The following is a 21,983-nucleotide window of genomic DNA, read 5'->3' on the forward strand; positions in this document are numbered from 1 at the left end:
AGAGCCAGCAAAAGCTGGCAAATTCTTAGAGGAAATATAATCAGTAGACACTAACTATAATATGACCCAGATGTTAGAATTATCAGACAAAGATTTTAAAGCTGTTATAATAACCATGCTTCAAGAAGTAAGGGTGAATCTCTAGAAAAGAACGGTAAGTTGGAGAATATCAGCAGATCAGTAGAGAAATAGAAGATATAAAAAAGATCCAAATGAAAACCCTAGAATAGAAAAGTATAGTAACTGAAACAAAATATTCACTGGATGGGCTCAAAAGCAGAATGGAGATGACAGAAGAAGGAGTTCATGAACCTGAAGACAGATCAAGAGAAAGTATGCAGTCTAAGCAACAGAGTAAAAATACTGGGGAAAGCGGAACAGAAAGGGGGAAAAGAGAACTATGGTGTAATATGAAAAAGTTCAAATTCATGTCCTGTGGATCCCAGAAGCAGAAACACTTGGAAGCATTGGGATGGGGATGAGTGACTCACCCCCCGGAGGATCCCTGAGTTCCTTAGCAGGTTCCTGGGCCCCCAGCTCAGGAGAGCCACTGCTGTCCTTCCCTTCCCAGAAGCGTTAACCTGTCATGAGGAGGCAGTATTGCACTATGGGAAAGTCAGCCAAACCTGGCTTCAGACCCTGTGTGACAATGGGCAAATTGCCCTACCCTTCTGCACCTCAGTTTCCTCATCCGAGCAACAGGGACAGTAGTGCTTACTAGTACATGTGTCATGAACCTCTTATGTGTTCATTGTCTCACTTAATCTTTCAACAAGCATTTAAAGTCTCATGTATTTCATGCCTACTTTTCAGTTGGGGAAACAAGTTCAGAGAAATGGAAGTGCAATGAATTGAGCCAACTTCAAAGCCTGAGAGAACAATCCCCACAAAACTGGCCTCACTTCAGACATTAGCTATAGACTCAGGGCTTCCCAAAAACACCCTCATTTCAGTTCGCTTCAAATTTGGGGTCCATGTGGCCACCCTGGGGAACAACAGTTACTAGGACAAGTGAGGTCAGCACTGCTTATGACGACATTTTTATGACAGCGAAAGGGTACAAATTAAAATCAGCCCAGTAAAGAGACACACAGGACAAGGGTCCAGATGCGGAGGTTCTAATAATGGGCACATTACGTCCCCTGGTCACTAAGTGTGACCTTGTGCACAGAGTAAACGAACCAGGGAAGAGTACTGAGCCTTTGGTGCCCAGAGTTTTTACTGGGGCTCAGTCACTGTCCAGCGGCTGACCTTCAGTCTCCAGGGCCTCATTCTTAGTCATCAGTTTCTCCAGAGGTCCGAGCTGACGGCATGGCCCTAACACTGCCACCATAGATCACATGTTAGATTGTCCAGTGGCCAGTCTAACATCATAGATCACATGTTAGACTGTCCAATGGCCCAAGCCCCAGGCAAACAAAGGCACTTCTGAAGCACATTCCAGAGGCCTGGAGGTCACCTCCCAGGAGCCAGGAGCCAAGACCGGACCTCTGTTCTAGTAAAATCGAGTTCACGCAGCCAAGTCATCCAGCACATGAGTGGCTGAGCTCAGCTTAAACGCAGGCCATTTGCCTTCAAAGCCTTCCTCCCTATTAACCACTGCACCTGGCGTGCCTATGGGTCACCTGGGGATCTTGTTAAAATGCAGATTCTGGCCTGACCAGCGTGGCTCAGTGGTTGAGAGTCAACCTATGAACCAGGAGGTCACGGTTCGATTCCCAGTAAGGGCCCATGCCCAGATTGTGGGCTCGATCCCCTTTGTAGGGCGTGCAGAAGGCAGCCAGTCAGTGATTCTCTCTCATCATTGATATTTCTCTCTCTCAATCCCTCTCTCTTCCTCTCTGAAATCAACAATGTGTATGTGTGTGTGTGTATATGCATATATATATATATATATATATATATATATATATATATATATGATTCTGAGTCTGTCATTCTGGGGTGGGGCCTGAGCATCTGTATTTGTAATAACTCCAGGTGACACTGTTGTAGGTCTGAGGACCACAGAGTTAACAGGGAGCAGACCCTTCCTCTGTTCTTTCTCTTTACCCTAGTGTGTCCAGCCTGTGTGTGCGTTTTCTCAGTACATAGAGAGGTCTTCGGAGGGTTTTGACCAGGGCAGTGATACGTTCTGGATAGTGTTTTAAAATATTCCAGCTGTTAAATGGAGAATGGATTGTAGGAGAGCAAGGGGGGAGCAGTGCCCATCTGGGAAGCCGTAATACTGACCCAGACCGAGGTGATGGTGGCCCGGACGGACCAGGCAGGTGGCAGGAGGGTTTCAGAGAAGCAACTCGGGGCTGTCGCACTGGAGGCAGAGTCAACAGAACATGCTGGTGAATCAGCTGTGAAGGATCGTCCCCGTCTTGACAAGTGACTTAACTCCTCGGAGCCAGGATTCCTTGTCTGAGATGTCAGTTGCCACCTTTCAGAGCATTGTGAGAACAAAGGAAATGATGCGTGTAACGTGCTAGCACAGTGCAGGCGTACAGGGAGGGCTCGGGGGATTGCGGCATTGAACCTGGATGTGGGCAGAGGCAGAACTCCGGCCAACTGGTCGGGGATAGAAGCAGAGACCTGTTCCCCTGGGGTTCTCTGGCAGAGCACAGAGCCCACAGTGGCACCCCCACCGCAGCCTCTCCCCGGGAGAGCTCCCTGAGGCTGCCGAGTCCAGCCGGGCGGTAAACCTTGGCTGGATCTTAAACATTCATCGGGTTCCAGTGACAGCCTTTGAAGACAGGCCAGCTGCCAGGACTTCTGAGGGTTTGTCCCATTTGCATGGCTGTTTAATGATTTGGGTGCCTTTGGATGGAGCCTCATTCCAGGCAAATCCTCATGGGGGGAGGACATTAGGGGGATGGGCACTTACCCAACCCCACGTGTCCCTGCAGAGCCTGAGGTCGGTAGCGTGGGAACCGAGCCAGCCTAGGCCCGGTGCAGCCTTGCCTGGTGCCTCAGCTGGCTCTGCAGCCAGGGCCAGCACCCAGGGGGGTGTTAAATGAAGGCTCATGCTGGACCATCAGAGACCAAGAGCATCCTTTCTGTTCATCACCCCGTCCTGCCCTGCCCTCGCCAGCCCAGAGCTGCCCGTGAGCAGGAGAGGGCTTAGCCTTTAAAATGCCAGGGCCTGCAGGGTAGTGCCACCAGTCTCCATGCATTTCCAGGAAACGTTTTGCTGTAGTGAAGATAGCCGTGGCTTAGGACTCAGAAAACCGGATTCCCAGAGCTTGGTTGCTGTACCAACTTGAGCAGGACCCATTTTCCATCTTTCAAATGCATATAATAAATGAACTGAACTTCATTCAGTTTTTAACAATAAAGTAGCCAACACCTATACAGAGCTTCCTTCACGTCAGGCACTGCTCCAAGCATTTCACAGGAATTAGCTCATTTAATCCCCATAGCAACACTATGTATGATGCAGGAATCATCATTTTATGAAAGAGGAAACTGAGGCAGCAATAGGGTAAGGAGCTTGCCTGAGATCCTGGAGCCAGAATTCAAACTCATGTTGCCTGAACTCGGAATGTGGGCTCTCAATCTCTGGGTTACATAGCCTCAAATATTTATGAAGCCCCTACTCTATTGAGATGCTGGGCTCATTGCTGGAGAAATATTGTAGCAGAAAGACAGGAATAATTCATCCGTTGTTATGCTGGCATTCTAATTGGGGTGAGACAAACAAAAAAATAAACACCTAAATAATAATAGAGTAAGGCAGCAGAGAGGACCTGAGCATTGCTTTAAACTGAGAAAGAGCCAGTTGTGCAGAGATAGAGGCTAGGAGCATTGTGCAAAGGCCCTGGGGCAAGAATTCGGTTATTTTGTTCGAAGAAGAGAAAGAAGGCCAGTGACGCCAGAGCAATAAGTAGGAATCATGGTAAGGAGCTTAGATGATAAGTATTTATTGAGCACCTTCTATGAAGGCTGCTGGGTCCTGGGGAAACAGAAGGGAACAAGACAGATGTGCCTCCTGCCTTCATAAAGGATGCGGACACGTGTGTAAAGATACTCAGCACTTAGCACATGCTCAGTGGGTGTGATCTTCCGTTTTCTCCTGTTTGTAACTTGACATGAAAACTGCTTCCCTGGGTCCCTTCCTAACTCCCACCCCGAGGTTAAAAGAGAACAGGGCATAGCGGATGATGACAGTCTTTTCTAGAGACCGTAGGCAAGAAGGGCATTATTTACCAGGGGAAAAAATAAACCTTGGGGTGAAGGATAAACAGAGTGAGTGAAAAGGGTCAGTCTTCCCTCTGTCTTTTGAAGAAGGTGCCCGCACTGACCAGGGGAGGGAGGGTTTGGGGGGCTTAACTGCTGGCCACTCCCTTTAGGATCTTGAGTTACAGAGTAGACCCAGGAATGGTGTCCACAGGCTTGGCGCCAAAGTCCCCATTATGGGTCTGCTTTCGGATTTTATCCTGCTTGATTTTCCTGGGGCTGGAGAAGCAAAGGAGAATTGGATGGGGTCCCCTTCCATCCTTGTTGAGGGTCACCTTGACCTCTCAGTGGCTTTTTTGGTAAGGAGGGGCCAGGACATTTAAGAGGTGCTTGGCCCTGGCCGGTTTGGCTCAGTGGATAGAGCGTCAGCCTGCGGACTGAAAGGTCCCAGGTTCCATTCCGGGCAGGGGCATGTACCTTGGTTGTGAGCATATCCCCAGTAGGGTGGATGCAGGAGGCAGCTGATAGATGTTTCCCTCATCAATGTTTCTAACTCTCCCTTTCCCTGCCTCTCTGTAAAAAATCAATAAAATATATTTTTTTAAGAGAGAGAGAGAGAGAGAGAGAGAGAGAGAGAGAGATGCTTGAACAGCCATACGATAAAATGAGGTTTCTCTGCTTCAAGAAGAATCCCTAAAATCCAGCGTGTCCCCAAGGATTGACAGTGGGGCAAGTCATTCTTTTCCAAGTTCTCTGCTGTGGGCTGCCCTGTGTGTGGCAGGATGCTGGGCAGAGAATGTCAGTGGTGCGGAGGTGGGGGCCCCTGAGCCAGAGCCTCCGGAGTTTGCAGGGACGGGGCGGTGACCTCGGCAGCTCTGTAAGGCAGGTTGGCTTGGCTCGGAGCCAGTGGCCTTTGTTATGTTCCTGTCTGAGGCTTGTTTATTCTCCTTGTGGCATTTTAACCGCTCATCATCCCCAGGGGTTCCTCTCTAGCTGTCTGAATGTGTGGAGCTTGGAGGCAGAGCCAGGAGTGAATTCCTGCTCATCGGGGAAGATTTTTCAGAAGACTTCCCTGTTTCCACCCAAAAAAATGTGGGCGGACAGAAACATCTGGCTCTGCAAACAGGCCCCGTTTCCCAGGTGCAGTGGCCTGGGCGGGAGACGGTAGCCAGCTCAGCGGGAGATGGGGTGGGAGAACCTCTTGGGAAGAGGATGCAGTATTTTTAAGTCAGATCTCTACTTCTTCCCAACCTTGTGGCCTATGGGTGCATGTGGTGATATGAAGGGGATACCAGGGGACTAGTGGCCTTTAGTATTGTTATTATATGTAATATGTTTGGGTTCTGTATCTAGGTATATATATTGTGTGTGTATGTATGTATATATCTTTATCCTCTGTTGCTAGCATCCAATATATATATATTTTTCCTGCAAGTTGTTCTTTTCACTGACTATATCTTGCCCATTTTTCCATATTAGCATATATATATTTGTTCTCCAATATTCATTGAGTGAACAGATTAGACGGAATCCTGGTTTCATCAGGGTCAATACTTTAATGTAGGAAGATAGACAACAATAAACAAAGCAAATAACTGAGTGATGTTAAATGCTAATGAAAAACAGCAGCAGGGGAAGGGGAGTGTGAGGGGTGGGTAAGGGTTGCCATTTTTTAAAAGGTGGCCGGGAAGGCCTCACAGAGAATGTGACATTTGAACCGAGACGTGAGAGGTCAGGAATGTGCTCTGAGGGTTTCTGTGGGAAGTGTGTGGTAGCCACAGGGAATGGCCCCTCCTTGGGGGAGGCAGGAAGGAGGTCAGTGTGGCCGACGTGGAGTGCAGATCCCCCTAAGTATTTTTTAAAATATGTTTTTATTGATTTCAGAGAGAGGAAAGGAGAGGGAGAGATATAAACATCAGTAATGAGAGAGAATCATTGATCGGCTGCCTCCTGCACACCCCTCCCTGGGGATCAGAGCCCAAAACCTGAGCATGTGCCACGACCGATAATCGAACAATGATCTCCGGATTCATGGGTCAGTGCTCAACCACTGAGCCACGCCAGCCGGGCCCTGTAAGTATTTTTAATGGTGCATGGTATTCCATTAAGCCCATGAGTTGAAGAACAATTTATCTAGTCAGTCTCCTGTTGGTAACATTGGGGTTAATCCCCGTTATTTGCAGTTACAAACACTAATGGACTGAGCATCCACGCTCATGTCTCTCTGCTTATGTGCCCAGGTGCACCATGGGCTAAAATCCTAGCCGTGGAACTGTTTGGTTAAAGCAGCTATGTTTGTCGATTTGGATAGCTAGCATCAATATTTGCAATTCCAAAAAGTGACACAGTTGTTTACTATTTTGTGTCTTCTTGAAGCATGCAATTGAAACCAACGACTTAGGCAAATGTTTTGGGCCTCTTGTGGCCCAGAGAGGCCCAACTCCTGTCCCTGTAGGATTCTTGTCAGGGTGAATTAAGCAAGCTTTGAAAATCAAGTGCTCAGCAACTACGAGGTGATTTTTTAATCATTCTTTTACCTTGAAATTTTTCTGAGTTTTAATTATGTATTATGTAATCATTCAAACATATGGAAATGTACCGAAAAACAATAGATAGATAAGGGTATTTGTAAGTAATAAAGAAAAACAATCACAGTCAGCCATGGACCCTCTCTCTCCCTCTAATCTATCTCTCTCCTTTCCTCTCTCTGTCCCCCACCCCCCAGATCTACTTCAGATTTTATTACAGTTTGTATTTCTTAGTTGGCATGGGCAAAGCAGTTCCACATTGGTTGCTGGCTTCCAAAACCTGGGTGTGAAATTTTTTTTAACTAAAATGAGTGGAAAAGTAATAAGATGAGTGGGAATGCAAGATGCTGTAACCATTTTGGAAAATAGTATGTCATTGTCTTACAAAGTGAAACACACATTTACCTTACAAACCAGCAACTCCAATCCAAGGTAAATACTCAAGAGGAATGAAAACATGTTTACAAAAAATCACGTACACATATGTTTCAAGAAGCGTCATTTGTAATAGCCAAAAAGTGGAAACAACACAAATGTTTGCCAACTTGCGAATGGGTGAACAAATTGTGAGAGAGCCATTCCTTAGAATGCCACCCAGCAGTAAAAAAGAAGAAAATATTAATACACATCCACATGGATAATCTAAAAAAGAATATCAAGGAATTGACTATACTCTGTATGATTCTGTTTTTATGAAGTTCTAGAAAAGGCAAAGAAGTATAGGACAGAAAGCAGATCTGTGACTGCCTGGGGGAGGGCCTGCTTGGATGGGAGGGGTGGAGGAGTGAGGGGCAGGAGGAATTTTTTAGGGGGATAACTATATCTTGAGTGTGGTGGTGGTTACACATGTGTATAAAATGATTATAACTCATCCAGTTGTATACTTCGAGTGGATGGGTTTTATTCTATGCAAATAATAATCTAGATAACAAAATCGAGGGGAAATTTTACAAAAATGAAACGCGTGGTTGTGATTTTCATTGGCAGTTCTCTGATGACTCGTGGCGCGGGGCATCTTTTATGGGAAAGAGGCAGGGGCACGTGTGCTCCTTGGTCCAAAGGAGAGGCTTTGTTTCGTGTTGTGACAGATCAGACATCAGGGTGCCGGACCCTTCCGTTCTGGCCAGGACAGCGGCTCTGGCCACGCATGGTTTGGTTGTCGTGGGATAAACCTAGCAGAACCCACTGGGAGCTCCTTGCTGTCTCTTCAGATAGCTGTCATGTTCGCTCCCTGTGTTCAGTGGTTCACCAAGTGCCCTTCCTGCTCTAGGACCCAGCAGCCTGGGGCCAGCCTGTGGACTGCGTGGCCACACAGAGCCGGACGTTTATGTTTCTGTGGCACAAAGAAGCAAAGGAAGGCTGTAGAAGTAGGAAATTGAGTCTATTGTGTGCTTGGGTTTTTTAAATCCCAACATTTTAAAAAGAAACTTTAAAAAAAAAAAACCTGAAAGAATTGTTCAGTCGACACCTATGTTCCTACCACCTAGATTTTGCAATAAAATGTTGCCGTTTTCGTATTACACATCTCTCTATCTATCCCTCTGCTTACCTCTCAATTCATTTTTTTCATGCATTTCAAGGTCAGTTGCAGATATAAGTCCCATTTGTTTGTTTTTTAAAGTTGACTTTTTTGTTGAAGTATAACATACATATGTACAGAAAATCATCCCACAGGCATGATGGATAAAGGCATTGACCACTAGTGTTTAAGTCAGTCTCCTGCCCTCTTCTTTTTCTCAAGGTTGGGGGTTGGAGCTGAAAGTGCCAACCGACTCATCACCTTTTGGTCTTTCTGGCAACCAGTCTCCATCCTGAAACTACCTGGAGACCACAGCCACCAGCATCTCATTAGGATACAGAAGATAGTTGTATCCCTCCTAAGATTCCCTGGGTCCTGGAAGCTCTCGTGTCATGAACAAGGGACTAAGACCAAATATAACAGAAGATGCTCCTCTCACCCCTATCACTCAGGAAATTACAAGGCTTTTAGGAGCTCTGTTGTCAGGAAGTGGGGGTAAATACCAGATATTTATATTTTTACTAGAAGCCCAGTGCACGAATTCGTGCACAGGTGGTGGTGGTCCCTCAGCCTGGCTGGCAATCAAGGCCTATTGGGAAGCCAGCTGGCTAGGGGGAGGGACTACAGGAGGTTGGGCAAGGGGGGGAGGGGCCGCAGGAGGTTGACTGTGGGAGTGCACTGACCACTAGGGGGCAGCCCCTGCATTGAGCATCTGCCCCTAGTGGTCAGTGCACATCATAGCAACTGGTCGACCAGTTGTTCTAGTCATTCAAGTCAAAACGGTCATTTAGGTTTTTATATACAATATATAGATTATGTCACATAGCCATGCCCACTCATTTACATATTACCTGTGGCTGTTTTCTGTTACTCTGGCAGAGTAGTTGTGACTGAGACTATAGCCTATATTTACTATTTGACCCTTTATGGAAAAAGGCTGCCTACCCATGCCCTAAAGTAACACCTCTGGGCTCTCTCTTATTATTTAATTGATTCTCTTCCAAACTGACTTATCTGATTGGGCACCTGGTGAGTTTGTATGTACAGGACCGTGGACCTCTGCTGGATGAGATTAAGGTGTTAAAGGTCTCCCGGGATCCTCCTCTCTCTGGGACGGACCTGCACACTATAAGCAGCATTCTCTGTCACTCCTTTAGTGAGCCTGCTGGTCAGCTTAACCCTGCAGGTCAGAGAAGTTTAATTCAAGGAGAGCACATAGTGGGGTCAGGCCCCTTTCTACAATCCAACAAAACCAGCAAAATCCAACTGGGTTTTTTTTTTTTCATTGATTTTTTTGAGAGAGGGAGGGAGGGAAGGAAAAAGGGAGGGAGGGAGAGAGGGAGGGAGAGAGAGAGAAAGAGAGAGAGAGAAAAACATTGATGGATTGCCCCTACGCACGCCAACAGGATCAAACCTGCATCCTAGATAAGTGCCCTGACCGGGAATTGAACGTATGACCTTTTGGTGCACAGAATGGAGCTCAAACCAAACTGTGCCACACCAGGCAGGGCCCAAATGATATTTTGATTTGTATCTAACATAGTGTATCTAACCTGACTGCACCTGAGAATCACCGAGGGAATATTTGAAAAACATCCAGTCCCTCACCCCTAAACCAAACAACAGAATCTCCTGGGGTAAGATCCCAGCACTGGTATTTTTAAAAAGTCTTCTAAGTCTCAACCAAAAAAATCTAGGAAGTAAAAATCGAACAAAAAGCATTTGTTTGGGATCAAAGGAATTGCAATTCTTGGGACACCAATTCAGACAGAGCCCAAATAGTCTTCCCTCCTGCAGGAGAGGGGCTCAGGGTTTTTATGAGAGAAAAAGAGGAGAAAATGAGGTAAGTTGTAAAGAAGAGTTCATTGGTACAAGATAAGGTAAAGTCAGATTCCTTCTTCACAGGTTGGCTTGAGATTCAGTCATCAGGAAAAGGGCTAGATTTATACTTCATTGATTGTTGGCGATTTGGTCATCACAAGGTCTGATTTCACCAGTCCTTAAAAACAGGGTATTTTTTTCCCTAGCTGGTCTGGCTCAGTAGACAGAGCATTGGCCAGTGGACTGAAGGGTTGTGGGTTTGATTCCAGCCAAGGGCACCTGCCTTGGTTGCAGGCTCTATCCCTGACCCAGGTCAGGGTGTATAGTGGAGGCATCCAGTCGATGTGACTCTCTTGCATTGACGTTTCTTTCTATCTCCCTCCCTTCCCCTCTCCCTAAAAATGGGTGGGAAAATATCCTTGGGTGAGGATTAACAAACAAACAAACAAAACAAAAAACAGGATGTTTCCATTCTAACTGACTTCTTGGAATGAGCGGTTTAGTCAAGCTCAGAAGATAAAGAAAATAAGATGAAGGGCAGTTTCTCTGAACTGGCTACTCTGGCTCTGTTTTAATATGACTTCACTCAGCGTCTCCTTTCACACAGTGATTTTCACGTTCATGATATTTTTACTTTATATTCTCAGTTATTTTGCAGTTATTTTAGAAGGTGGAAGGGGAAGATTTGGCTATCCCTGGGCGTAAAGCTTTAATAGGTATCTTGTAACCAGTTCTGGAGAGAACATCTCCCCCAAGCAACACCGGCATCTCTAAAACAAATGTACAAAGATGATCCTCACCCAGATGTATCCATTCTGGCTGTTCTTGTAACAACAAGCACATTACTTTACAGCCACACTTTAAATGCATCCTCCAGGACAGCGTGATTCACACACAGATCTGGAGTGATTCTTCAAACCATATGTCTGCTTCCTCCGCGCAGGTTCTGCCTGGCTCAGTTCCCACACACGGGCGTGCAGCAGCGGTTCAGCCGTGGTCCAAAGGAGCCTTCAAAGAAGTCTCAACCTTGACTTCTGTGTCTTGAGGAAGGAGACAGATTTAATTCCTTTCTCAGAGACTCCTTCCCTCCACTTCCCAGTTTTCTCTTACCCTGAATTTGTTTTGGAATTTTATCTCCCCATTTTGGCCCAAGGAGATAATGGCACTTTATTCTTTTAATAAATACCATCACTGTGTAGGTTAAACACATAAGTGCCATCCAAGTGTTAGGTGCTGTTACTATTTTGTTTGTATCGATAGTCCCTAAACATAAGACAGCTTCCTTGTCTGCTGCTTGCTTGAAAAAAGCAGTCATCTATTTAGACACGGGAGGCAAACTGACCATCCCCGGCCCTAGAGAGATGGTGTGACGGTGTCCATGGCACCTGCGTGAGGGATTCCTGAGGGCCTCTGACTGTTGGCACCTCTCGTCAAACATGATGGCTTGAGGATCAAACTCCCTCTCAGTGCACATGACACAATACATATCTACTCCTAACCTCGTCCTGATCACGTGGCAGGGACCAGGGAAGAGGGCCGTGGGTAAGACTTCTTTCCGAGGTGGGAGAAGGAGAAATGATGCTGACCTTTGAGTTTCTTTCCTGCAGTGCCACACGTTGACCTGGAGCCCTTAATATCTGAACCCTTTAAGCCTCTAAACTGGGGATGTAAATACTACCTCCCCTAGCAGGATGGTAGTTTGGATTATGTAAAAAAATATACTTAAAGTACTTTGCTCAGTGCCTCGTTTACAGAACTCAGGATTCACTATGGCTGCTCTTTCATGATTATAATACTGTTATCTAGATTGTCATTTTTACTCTAGGAAGGAAAAACATAAGAGAAAAAAGTTCTGTTCAAGCAGCTGCTATGAATCACAGAATGAGCCAAAATAGCTTTAAAAAAAATACATGACCCTGAAGTCATGGATGAGATTTCTTAGAGCCAAAGAAATGTCATAGTTAAAAGGGGCCTTCAAACCTACAGGCACTCACCCGTGTTACAGATGGGAAATCGGAGGCTCTGTGAGGGATCTGACCTACCTTGTTTTGAAGAAAAACCTGACATAGCTTCTAGGTTTCAGAGAAGAAGGAAAAAGAGGGAGTGCTGTTGTCAGGGGAAGTTTGGTAGAAGTGGGAGAAGAATAGGTACCACCTTTGTTGGGGTGTGTCCGAGGTGGGCTGTGGGGAGGGGAGGACAGGAAACGGGGATGTGCAGACTGCTTGGGGCTCCTCCAAGGGGTGAGATAACCAGTGAACATCCTGATGAGTGTGGGGATCCCTCCGCGGTGAGGAGTCAGGGAGACTGTGAACCAGCCCAGGATGGGTTTTGCTGGCTTAGAGCATCCATCGCCCAAGAGGTGGATTATTATGGGGGACAGCCATGACCTGGGGGCGCCCTGCACTGTGCTGTCAGGCTCAGAGCTGCAAATGGGACCTCACCTTGTGAACCAAACATGCAAAACAGGGAGCTGTCACATGGGCTACCATGGGTAAAGTTTTTTTCCCCCTTTTAATTTGCAGTGTTTATCACACCCACACGCTAAGTCATCCAGCTTCCCTTCCAGAATCATCTTGGCAAACTAAATTAGCAAGCCGAAGAGTTTAGCTCTGAGAGGGAAGAACAAATTCATTTTTTGCGGCAAATATTAACATGTGAAAGACTCAACTTGCCTCTGACTCACTCGGGGCAACTGGATCTCGCCTGGAGCAGTGGATGCTCTCCCTGCATCCGCTGTCCTGTGCTCCCGCCTGATAGCAGCCCCTTAGAGCAGTGTCTCTCATTGGCGGGGGGGGGGGGGGAGCCAGGGGTAATAACTCCCCGGGGACACTGGGCAGAGTCTGGAGATACATTTGGTTGTTGCAGCTGGGAAGGCTGTTAATGGCATCTGGTGGGCAGAGGCCAGATGTGCCGCTAAACTTCCCGCGATGCTCAGAACAGCCCCTCACGCCCAGCACGGTCTGGCCCAGAATGTCAGTAGTGCTGAGGATGGGAAGGTCCATGCTAGAGGGTGGACGTGAAGATTAAGTTAATCCACGTGGCCTGCTTAGCCCTGGGCTGGGCCCATCGTAGGTGCTTAACAAAGCAGTGTCCCTCTCCATGCCTCCTCAGAGCCCGGTCACACGGTGACTCTCCCTGGGCTCTGTGAGGGAGTAAAGCATGTTTGCCCTTCACCACATGGCTCCGTCCTGCCGTCCTCTCTGAAGTTCTTGTGTCTGTCAGGGAGCCACAGTCCACTGGGTTCATGTCAATGACCGCGGGTGGGGAAACCAGGTGGCCACATTCAGTCGAAGGACGTCTAAATCCACGGATAGGGTGTAGGTTCTTAGAGAACCTGTGAGGAGCCCCCTTCCTGGGATGTGTGCCTGACTCTGTGACATCTGTTCTGACTGCTTAGACACCTGTTGCCACTCTCTGGTTGTACACACTGCTGGGAAGGCGCTTCCAGATGACTAAGGTACATTGGAGCAGATACATTGTCATATACTCAGTGACTACAGTAAGAGGAGTCCCCTGTCACAGCCAGTGGGGACATTTGGGGGCCTTAGAACAAAATGTCTGGGTGTGATTGCTTCTGAAGAGGATTGTAGGGACCTAGGTGTGAGGAACGTGCTTCCTTTGCAGGTTACTTGCTACAAATACTGCGAGGTTTAGTACCAGCCAGCTCGGTGGCTTGGTTTCCTTACGGACAAAGTGGAGGGGGCAGGGTGTCTGGCCCACGGCTGCTGGGCCCCTTTCTGTCTTCTACAAGCAGCCAAGTCCCCCGAATATTCGGTGACGGCAAGCCTTGATATTCTCCCCGTTAGCTTTTATCATAGACGTCATTGGTTTTATTCAGCTTCACGTATTATAATTTGAATTTTGAATGTTTGCTTTCTCCAAGACTTTCAAAGTCACCAACTGATTTGCCGTGACTTGACCGAGGGATTGGCGAGTGCGGAGCCTGCGGGTTAACTGGGACCGGACCGGGGCGGCCACCGCTGCTTCCCGGCAGAGAGGCTGACTCACCAGCTCCCCACTCTTCCCGCCAAGTGACTCGCCACGCACTTTGCAAACGGGGACGCGGAGCGTAGGCTGCGACTTCCTTTTAGTCTTCTTCCCCCTCTGGCGACGTAGATGTGGATTCTCTAACAGCCGCTTACCGTATTTGTTTCCTGTTTCCTTCCCATCACAACGTGCACTTGTGAGAAGTTTAAACTAAGACAAAAGCGGAAGTTCTAACCTAAGACAAAAGCAGAAGTTCTCTCTGTTTTTCCGCCCTAGAGAGAGCCACTCGGAGGAGTCTGGTGAACATCCCTCCAGACACTGCTTTCTATATATTAGTATGTTTTAGCAAAACGAGATTGTGTTGACATACATTGCTTTGCAACTTGCTTTTGTCTCCTAGCAATAGGTCTTGGAAGATTTTGCCATTGGTATATATAGGTCTGTGTCATTTTTAACTGTGACATTGGTTTCCATGGTATTGTTACATCAGAAATTACCTAATTAGACCCCGGCAGGCCTAGTCTGGGTGCCTTCCAAATCTAATCCTGAAACAATGACTCGGGTGCAGGCAAGCCACGAGGAAGGGGATCCCAGAAGCACCGGCAGGCTAGTGGGCAGGGGAGGCAGGGAACGGAGGCAGTTCTTTTGAGCGAGTCACTGCAGCTCAGGGGGCCCCGAGGCCACCCTCAGGCTAGAAGATGGAAGGACTCACGAAACTAAGAAGAGTTGTTATACTTGTGGTCACCATTTATTGCAGCAAAAGGGTCCAGACCAATGTCAGTGAGGGCAGAGGCTGGAGGGCCCAGGCAGGAGCTTCCAGTGGCAGCACACTCGGAGTCCCTTCCACCAGGAAGCTCACTCAGGCCCTGGTGTCCACATAGGCATGGCTGCCCTCCCAAGAGGCTTCCTCCAGTCTCCCACACCTTCCAAGGTCAAGTTGATATGGAGTGGCCCAAGCACACCCCTCCTCCCATAAATCACCTGTTAGCACAGACTGGGGGCCAGGCAGAGAGCCATGGCGGCTTGTGGTAGGGCACCATCCACAGAAGCTGCAGGTGGCCTGCAGGGCGGGCTGAGAGGTGGGTTAGGGCACCAACAGCCCGGCCACGCTTCCTCATGGACATTTTTTTTTTTTCAGCATTTCTTGTCATTAATGTTTAATATACATATGTTAACAGTTTTTATAAGGTAAATTGCACATACATTTTATTTTTATTTTTTTTTTTTACATATTTTATTGATTTTTTTTTCCCTCATGGACATTTTTGTTATTTCCGTTTTTCATTCTTCTAAACAATATTCTGGAGCAAGGATCAGCAAAGGTTTCGTGAAAGGCCAGGCAGTAACTGTTTTCAGCTTTGGGCCACATGGTCTCTGTTGAAGCTGCTCAGCTGTGGGGCTGCTGTGCGGTGGCAGCCGGCGGACGGCTGTGAACAAGCGGGTTTGAGGGGGTCCCAACGAAGCTCACAGAAATCCGGTGGCAGCCAGATTTGCCTTGGAGGCTCTGGTTCGCCAGCCCCTGCCACAGACACGTGGTTGTGTATCTTCCTCCATTTGGGCAGATCGTTCTGTGGGGTGAATCCCTAGAAGTAGAATTACTGGATCACAGGTTATGACATTTTTATTTTACACAGATACTGTGAACTTCCCTCCAAAGTTGAACCAGCTTCCTCTCTCACCAACAATGCGTGGTTAGTGTTAGAGGTTTCTTTTCTTAAAACCCTTCCCCCAGGGAAGCAGAAGTCGTGCTGATCTGCTAAGATGCTTCTGCATTTTCATGTGAACGTTGGGGAGGCAGAGGAAGAGGGAACATTTTGCCCCAAAGGGAGAAAACCAAAAGGAGCCTGGAATGGTCTCCTGTATCTTGCTAAAACGATAATAATATCTTGCTTTAGATTTGAGGTCCACAGAGAAGGGGACTCTGATAACTTCTTCTTATTTGGTGAAATCAAACCTTGCACTGCCCACCAGGTGTGGTTCAAGACGGTCCTGAGTGTTACCTATTCAAAAACAATTTTTTTCTAATGCATCCCAAAAAGCTCCTTAGCAAAAGATTCCATTCCTAACTTTTATGAAAATGAAGTCCGCCGATGCATACTGAGCATTTTACCTAAAGTACAGAAAGTATGCATGGTTTAATTTTTGTCTGTGGAGCGGACAGGTACCGGACACTCTTGACTGAGGTGTGTATGTAGCGTTTCACTTAGCCTCTTTCACTCAGCTTACTTCACTCTAGGTCTTTTGGCTTTTAGACAATGGATGAGGTTTTTGTTCTTGTTTCCCCTTCTCTTCCCACCCCTCCACCCCTCTTTTTTTTATCATTTGGAATTTCTGATGTGAACCCCACAGGGGAGAACAGAGGCTCGTTAGCATTCAACCTCTGTTTGGGGCTGCATATTTGAGCCGGCTTATTTGATAATGGCTTCCCTCCTGGGATGCAGCCTGCCTTTGCTGGGCTCACGCTGGGTGAATCTGTGATATTTCCCGTTCTGGAGTCCCTCATTTATAACAGACGCGGCCTGCTTTCCCGGGAGCAAGATGGCACGCCTGGACTACCCACATGCGGATAAAGAATTAGGCGGAACTTGGCTGGGAAGATAAATCAAGCTAACTATCTCATTAGGCTTGAAAGACACAAATTAAGCTTGCTTCGGAATTAACGGGAGAGCTTTCCAAAGAGACATCCAGTACAGCCAGGGATGGAGGCGCTGCCACAGCCGTTCCTCTCAGGAAACGGGCCTCTGCCGCCTGGAACAGAGCGAACGCCAAGTCTCTTTCCACAAAGGTCCAGAGGCGGAGACGGATGCAGAATTGTGCATGGAAACCTGTGTAATTTCCGTTAACCAGTGTCACCCCAATAAACCCAATAAAAAGGGAGGGGAATAAATAATAAATACTAAAAAGGATCAACAGAAAATGTGGACGTGAAATAGCAGTGCACTAGATGAGTGCTTACTGTGTGCCAGGAAGGCACTGCATGCTGAGAGTTTTACATGCGTTATCTCATCGAAACCTCGGAAGGTAAGGCACTAGGAAGGTTGCGATTGAACCAACAGGAAACTGAGTTTCAGAGCGGTTCCCTCGCTTGCCTCGGGGTCCCAGAGCTGGCCAGATGATGGCCAGGATTCCTGTGGGCTGCCTGGCCCTTGGCCCACAGCTAAGCCTGGTGGTTCTCATCTGGAATGGCCTGACCCCCGCCCCCAGGGGCTGTTGGCCACGTCTGGAGTCATTTTGGGCTGTGGGAGGGATACTGGCATCTAGCAGGTAGAGGCCTGAGGTGCCGCTACCCCTCCCATGCACAGGTCAGTCCCACAGCCAAGAGTCACCAGCCCCCAATGCCATCAGTGCTGTGGCTGAGAAACCCAGTGTCACGGCTCAGCTGGACTCGGTGACCGTCCACCAGGACTGTCCGGTACTCCAGCTCTGCAGGCAGCGTGACAACAGGACAGAGTTCCAAGCTGCGTATGGCAGGGGCAGCTGTTCAGCAGCCAGTGCGAGGTTGGGGGGGTAGGGGGGAGGGAAGGGGGAAGGAGGACATGCCTGGCCTGGCGGGGAGAAGCAGGAAGCCCTTGCCAAGCCCAGTCCCCTGCAGCAGAGCCCGTGGGAGAAGAGCTGAGGGAATCGGGAGTTCTCACCATTCAAAGACACAGACAGTGTCCTGGAGGCCAGGACGCCGGGTCTGCCTTTGAGGAATGTGTGGACTAATGGCCTGTCTTGTTCCTGCCTCCTGTTCTGCGCCCTCCTCCTCTTGTCTCCCCCTCCCCCACCCCATCCCTGTGGCTCTCTAGTGTTCGGGCACAACATGAAGAGCAGCAACGACTTCATCGGGAGGATTGTCATCGGCCAGTACTCATCCGGCCCCTCGGAATCCAACCACTGGCGGCGGATGCTCAACACGCACCGCACGGCCGTGGAGCAGTGGCACAGCCTGCGGTCCCGGGCCGAGTGTGACCGCGTGTCCCCGGCCTCGCTGGAGGTGACCTGAGGCCGCAGGGAAGGCACCGGTCAGATGTAAAAAGGAAAAAAAAAGAAAAAAGAAAAAAAATTTAAGGCAAAAAATGTGTCATCGTGTCATCTTCCTATTACATACACACACACACACACACACACACACACACCAAACCCTCTCAGACCTGAGAGGATGCTGACTATTCATCACGAAATGGCCATCCTCGGTGAGCGAGGCCCGAGAACTTTCCGGAAGCCCCATCCGTGTGCGGTGAGTGAGTGTGCGCTGCTGTGAGGCGCACTGGCAGTGTTTGCTCTTGCTGACACCCCTCTCCCCCCTGAAAAATTCACTTTCAACTGTCAAGCTGGAGCAAGAGCTCCCAAAGGGAGCAGCCCCAAGAGGAACTCCAAGGAGAGTGGGCCAGTGTGGGCAAGGCCCGACCCCCACGCCCAAAAAACCCGCACCCCCCGCTGCCTGGAGCCGCTGCTGTGCCCGGGGTGCTCGGCTGCTGTGCCCCGGGTGCTCCGAACCCGGCACCTTCTCCCCAGAGCGGAAGCCCTTTGTCTTCTATTTCTGGGGCATGATGGATAGATTAGACCCTTTGGAGACCCAGTCGGCAGCAAACAGCAAACAGACTGCAGCGAGAGGAGCCTCTCCCACTTCACTGAACGGCTCCTGTGTCCGCTGACCCCGCCCGGGCACTCCCTGTGGGTGTGCCCCCCCCCAGTGACCCTGTGTGCCCGTGTGTCCTCTCGGCGAGCAAGGGAGTGGCCGGGACCTCCGCCCTGAGCCTCCCCACTCTGCCTCTCCCCTCAGTGCAATTTCACCCCGTGTCCTGTCGGTCAAGACCCCGCCTTCACTAATAGTAGCGTGTATGTTTGTCAGGAAAATAGAACACGGTAGAGCAAAAGCAGCATTTTTTTTTTTTTTTTTTTTTTTTGACGAAATCCTGGTGGCGTAGACCCGCAGAGGACAGCGACCTGGGTTAGAACGGCCCCCGCCCCGCACCCTCATCCAGGATCGCTCCTTCCTGTCCTAGCTGAGGATCTCCCGTATCTGTGTGAACCAAAGTTCTTTCTCTCGTGCTGAGGAGCTAGCCTAGTTAGAGTAGGAATCTCTGTTGGATGCTTCTGTATCTTTTCCCACAGCATATCGTCCGGTATGCTGGGGAGCTGTTGAAATTAAAGATTATTTATTTGTGCCATGCATTCGCGTTACCTTTTTCTTCAGGGACATGGTGCATAGCGGGGTGGTTGGGGGGGGGGGGGTGGTTACCATCCTGATGACTCAAAGCACTTGTATTTATTATCTTCGTGGATTTTGTGAGTCAAGAACTGAGACCAGACACATCAGGGTACCTGGGTCCCCAGCTGGGAGATTCAAGGGGCAGAATAGACAGCCAGCCGTGCGAGGCATTGTTGGTAATATTAGTGTGGTCTTAAAAGGAGGAACAGTTGAAACATTAGAGTATATTAATCTGATGACTGATAGGAGAAACCTTGCACAGAGAAGACAAGGATTTAACACCAACTAGTTTGGGACGAAAGAAGTTGCACCTTCAGGCAGAGCTGGATCCAGGTGCTCCATGAAGCAATCAGGCCTTGTTTACCCCTCTGTCTCCTGGACAGCAGGCGAGGCTGCATCAGCGTCCAGTGCGGGCAGCTGGGCTCAGGCACGCTGGGCCCCCTGTGAGACCCACTAAGGAATGATCCTTCTGGGGAGCCAGAGTGTTTCACTGCTGACCCTGTCCCTCCGGGCTTAGGGTTGCCACTCGGGACTCTAAGTGTTTGTTTCTTTACGACTCGACTGTCCGGTTCGGGCTGAGCGAGCCGCGGAAACACCGAGAAATCCCCGGCAGAGAACGAGGCGCCCGTGCTGAGTCAGGTAGGCGATCTGTGCGCGGCCGGTCCCCGCAGCCACAGGGGCGCTCAGGTGGGCTGGGTGCTCTGCAGGGGGCATGCCCAGCACCTACCGCCCTCGGCAACAGGAGGGCTGGCCAGCCCCAGAGGAAGTGCCAGGTATCTCATTTAGCCCTCACGCAGCAACCCCCGAGGAAGGCAGTGTTCCCCTTTAGCAAAGGAGGAAACCAGGGTTTAGTGGGGGAGAGTGGCTGGTCAGGGATGGAGCCAGACTGCCTGTTACAGGCTGCATGGTGTCCCCCTCACAAAAGAGATATAGGTGTCCTCACCAGCATACTTAAATCGGTGCTCTTATTTGACGACAGGATCTTTTTGTTTTGTTTTATTCATCCTCAACCAAGAATATTTTTTCCACTGTTTTTAGAACGGAAAGGGGAGAGGGAAGAGAGAGAGAGAGAGAGAGAGAGAGAGAGAGAGAGAGAGAGAGAGAGAGAGAGAGAGAGGCATCTATGAGAGAGACACACCAATTGCGGGGACCGAACCTGCAATCCAGGTACGTGCCCTGGACCGGGGATCAAACCCGTGATCCTACAGTGCGTGGGCTGGCGCTTTAACCACTGAACCACACAGGCCAGGGCTGGAGACAGGGTCTATCCAGAGGCAATCACGTTAAAGTCAGGTCATTAGGGTGGGCCCTAATCCAACATGGCTGGCGTCCTTATAAAGGGGGGACGTTAGGACACGGACACTGACAGACACACAGGAAGAAGGTGGGAAGAGGCACGGGGGAAGGCGGCCGTCTGCAAGCCCAGCAGAGAAGCCTGTGACAGCTCCTTCCCCACGGCCCTCCGCCAACATCCTGATTTCGGACATCTGCCCCCCAGAACGGTGAGAATGAAGTCCCGCTATTTAAGCTGCCTCGCCTGCGGCACTCTGTAGGGGAGCCCTCAGTCACTAATCCAGAGCTGATGTGGCTGTCTCAGCTGAAAATAGGGTGACAGTGCTTACCCTCTAAGCTTTACGTGAGGATTAGCCGCGGTAGTGCCTGCACAGTCTCAGCACACCGTCCCCATGGCTGCTCCTGCTCAGCACCCATCAGGCATGCCTGCCGTGGACTGATGGGAAGGGGAGTAGATGCCAGAGCCGTCCAGGTCTCCAGGAGAGTTTGTCAGGAGACGGGGAAATGTGCTGAGAGGTGAAGGGGTGACTTGGTTTCTATAGAAACCGGGGCCCAAGGTGCCCTGTGGTGGGCCACCCACTCGTTTTAATGAGCATCCTCGGGCAGGAGATGGGAACGGAGAGGCACAGGCCATCTGCGTACCATCTTTGGGTGCAGGACCCCAGTTCAAAGGAGGAGGTGGGGGAGCAGTTTTAAAGCCCAGTATGTATTCCCAGGGCCGTTTAAAGCAGGTCGGGAATGATCACTGCTGTGTCAAAACTAAAACCATCTGCCTAGAAAAAACGTCTGGAAGGCATTGTCCCAAAGGCCGGCAGGGTTATCCTTCGGGACGCTGTTTTGCTCCTCAATTCTCTACCTTCCTGTGCAGTGATTCCCGGGTCGCAGAGTGACCTAAAAGTTGCTAACATACACTGAGTGCTTGTCGTGTATCAGGCAAGTATTGATTTGTTCCCATTTTGCAGATGAGGGAACTGAGGTTTAATGGGATTAAATGATCAGCGTGTGGTCACACAGAAACAGGTCTGGAATTTGAGCACGGATCTGCTGGAGTTGAAACCCATGAAGGAACTAGCCTTTGTTGTCCTTTTTCTAATGGTGGTGAGGGGCCAGGAGAGTTTTTTGTGTTTTTTTTTTTTATTGGTAAATAAACAACATTTTTAAAAACCTAGAACATTAAAGGAGATGATAGATAGATAGATAGATAGATAGATAGATAGATAGATGATGGATAGATGATAGATAGGTAGATGATAGATAGATGGATGGGTAGATAGATAGATCTTCACTGAACCCCCAGGCCACCATGAGCACAGTGCATGTATGACTCTGTGTGTGTGTGTGTGTGTGTGTGTGTGTGTGTGTGTGTGTGTTGGTAGAGGGGGGAGGACTGTAAATGCCATCACATGATAAAGACAACTTTGGGAAGCCAGAGAATATATACCGAGGGAATTGCCTACTTAATGGCCAGTAAACTTGA

The 21,983-nt window shown here is 48.9% G+C and overlaps 1 protein-coding gene across 10 annotated transcripts in view; it reads left to right on the top strand.

Moving 5' to 3' along the window:
- SYT17 (synaptotagmin 17) overlaps positions 1-19,176 on the top strand; it is a 70,762-nt gene extending 51,586 nt beyond the window's left edge. For all 10 annotated transcript variants that reach the window (XM_084880697.1, XM_084880698.1, XM_084880696.1 and 7 more), the window contains one exon: positions 17,808-19,176. In XM_084880697.1, the coding sequence (XP_084736823.1) occupies positions 17,808-18,004 (197 nt within the window). In that variant the 3' untranslated portion in view covers positions 18,005-19,176. The remainder of the gene's footprint in view (positions 1-17,807) is intronic.
- Positions 19,177-21,983: the final 2,807 nt, after the last annotated feature.

The sequence above is a fragment of the Pipistrellus hanaki genome, assembly GCF_964339955.1.
Source record: "Pipistrellus hanaki genome assembly, chromosome: 4".
In the NCBI taxonomy this organism is placed as follows: Eukaryota; Metazoa; Chordata; class Mammalia; order Chiroptera; family Vespertilionidae; genus Pipistrellus; species Pipistrellus hanaki.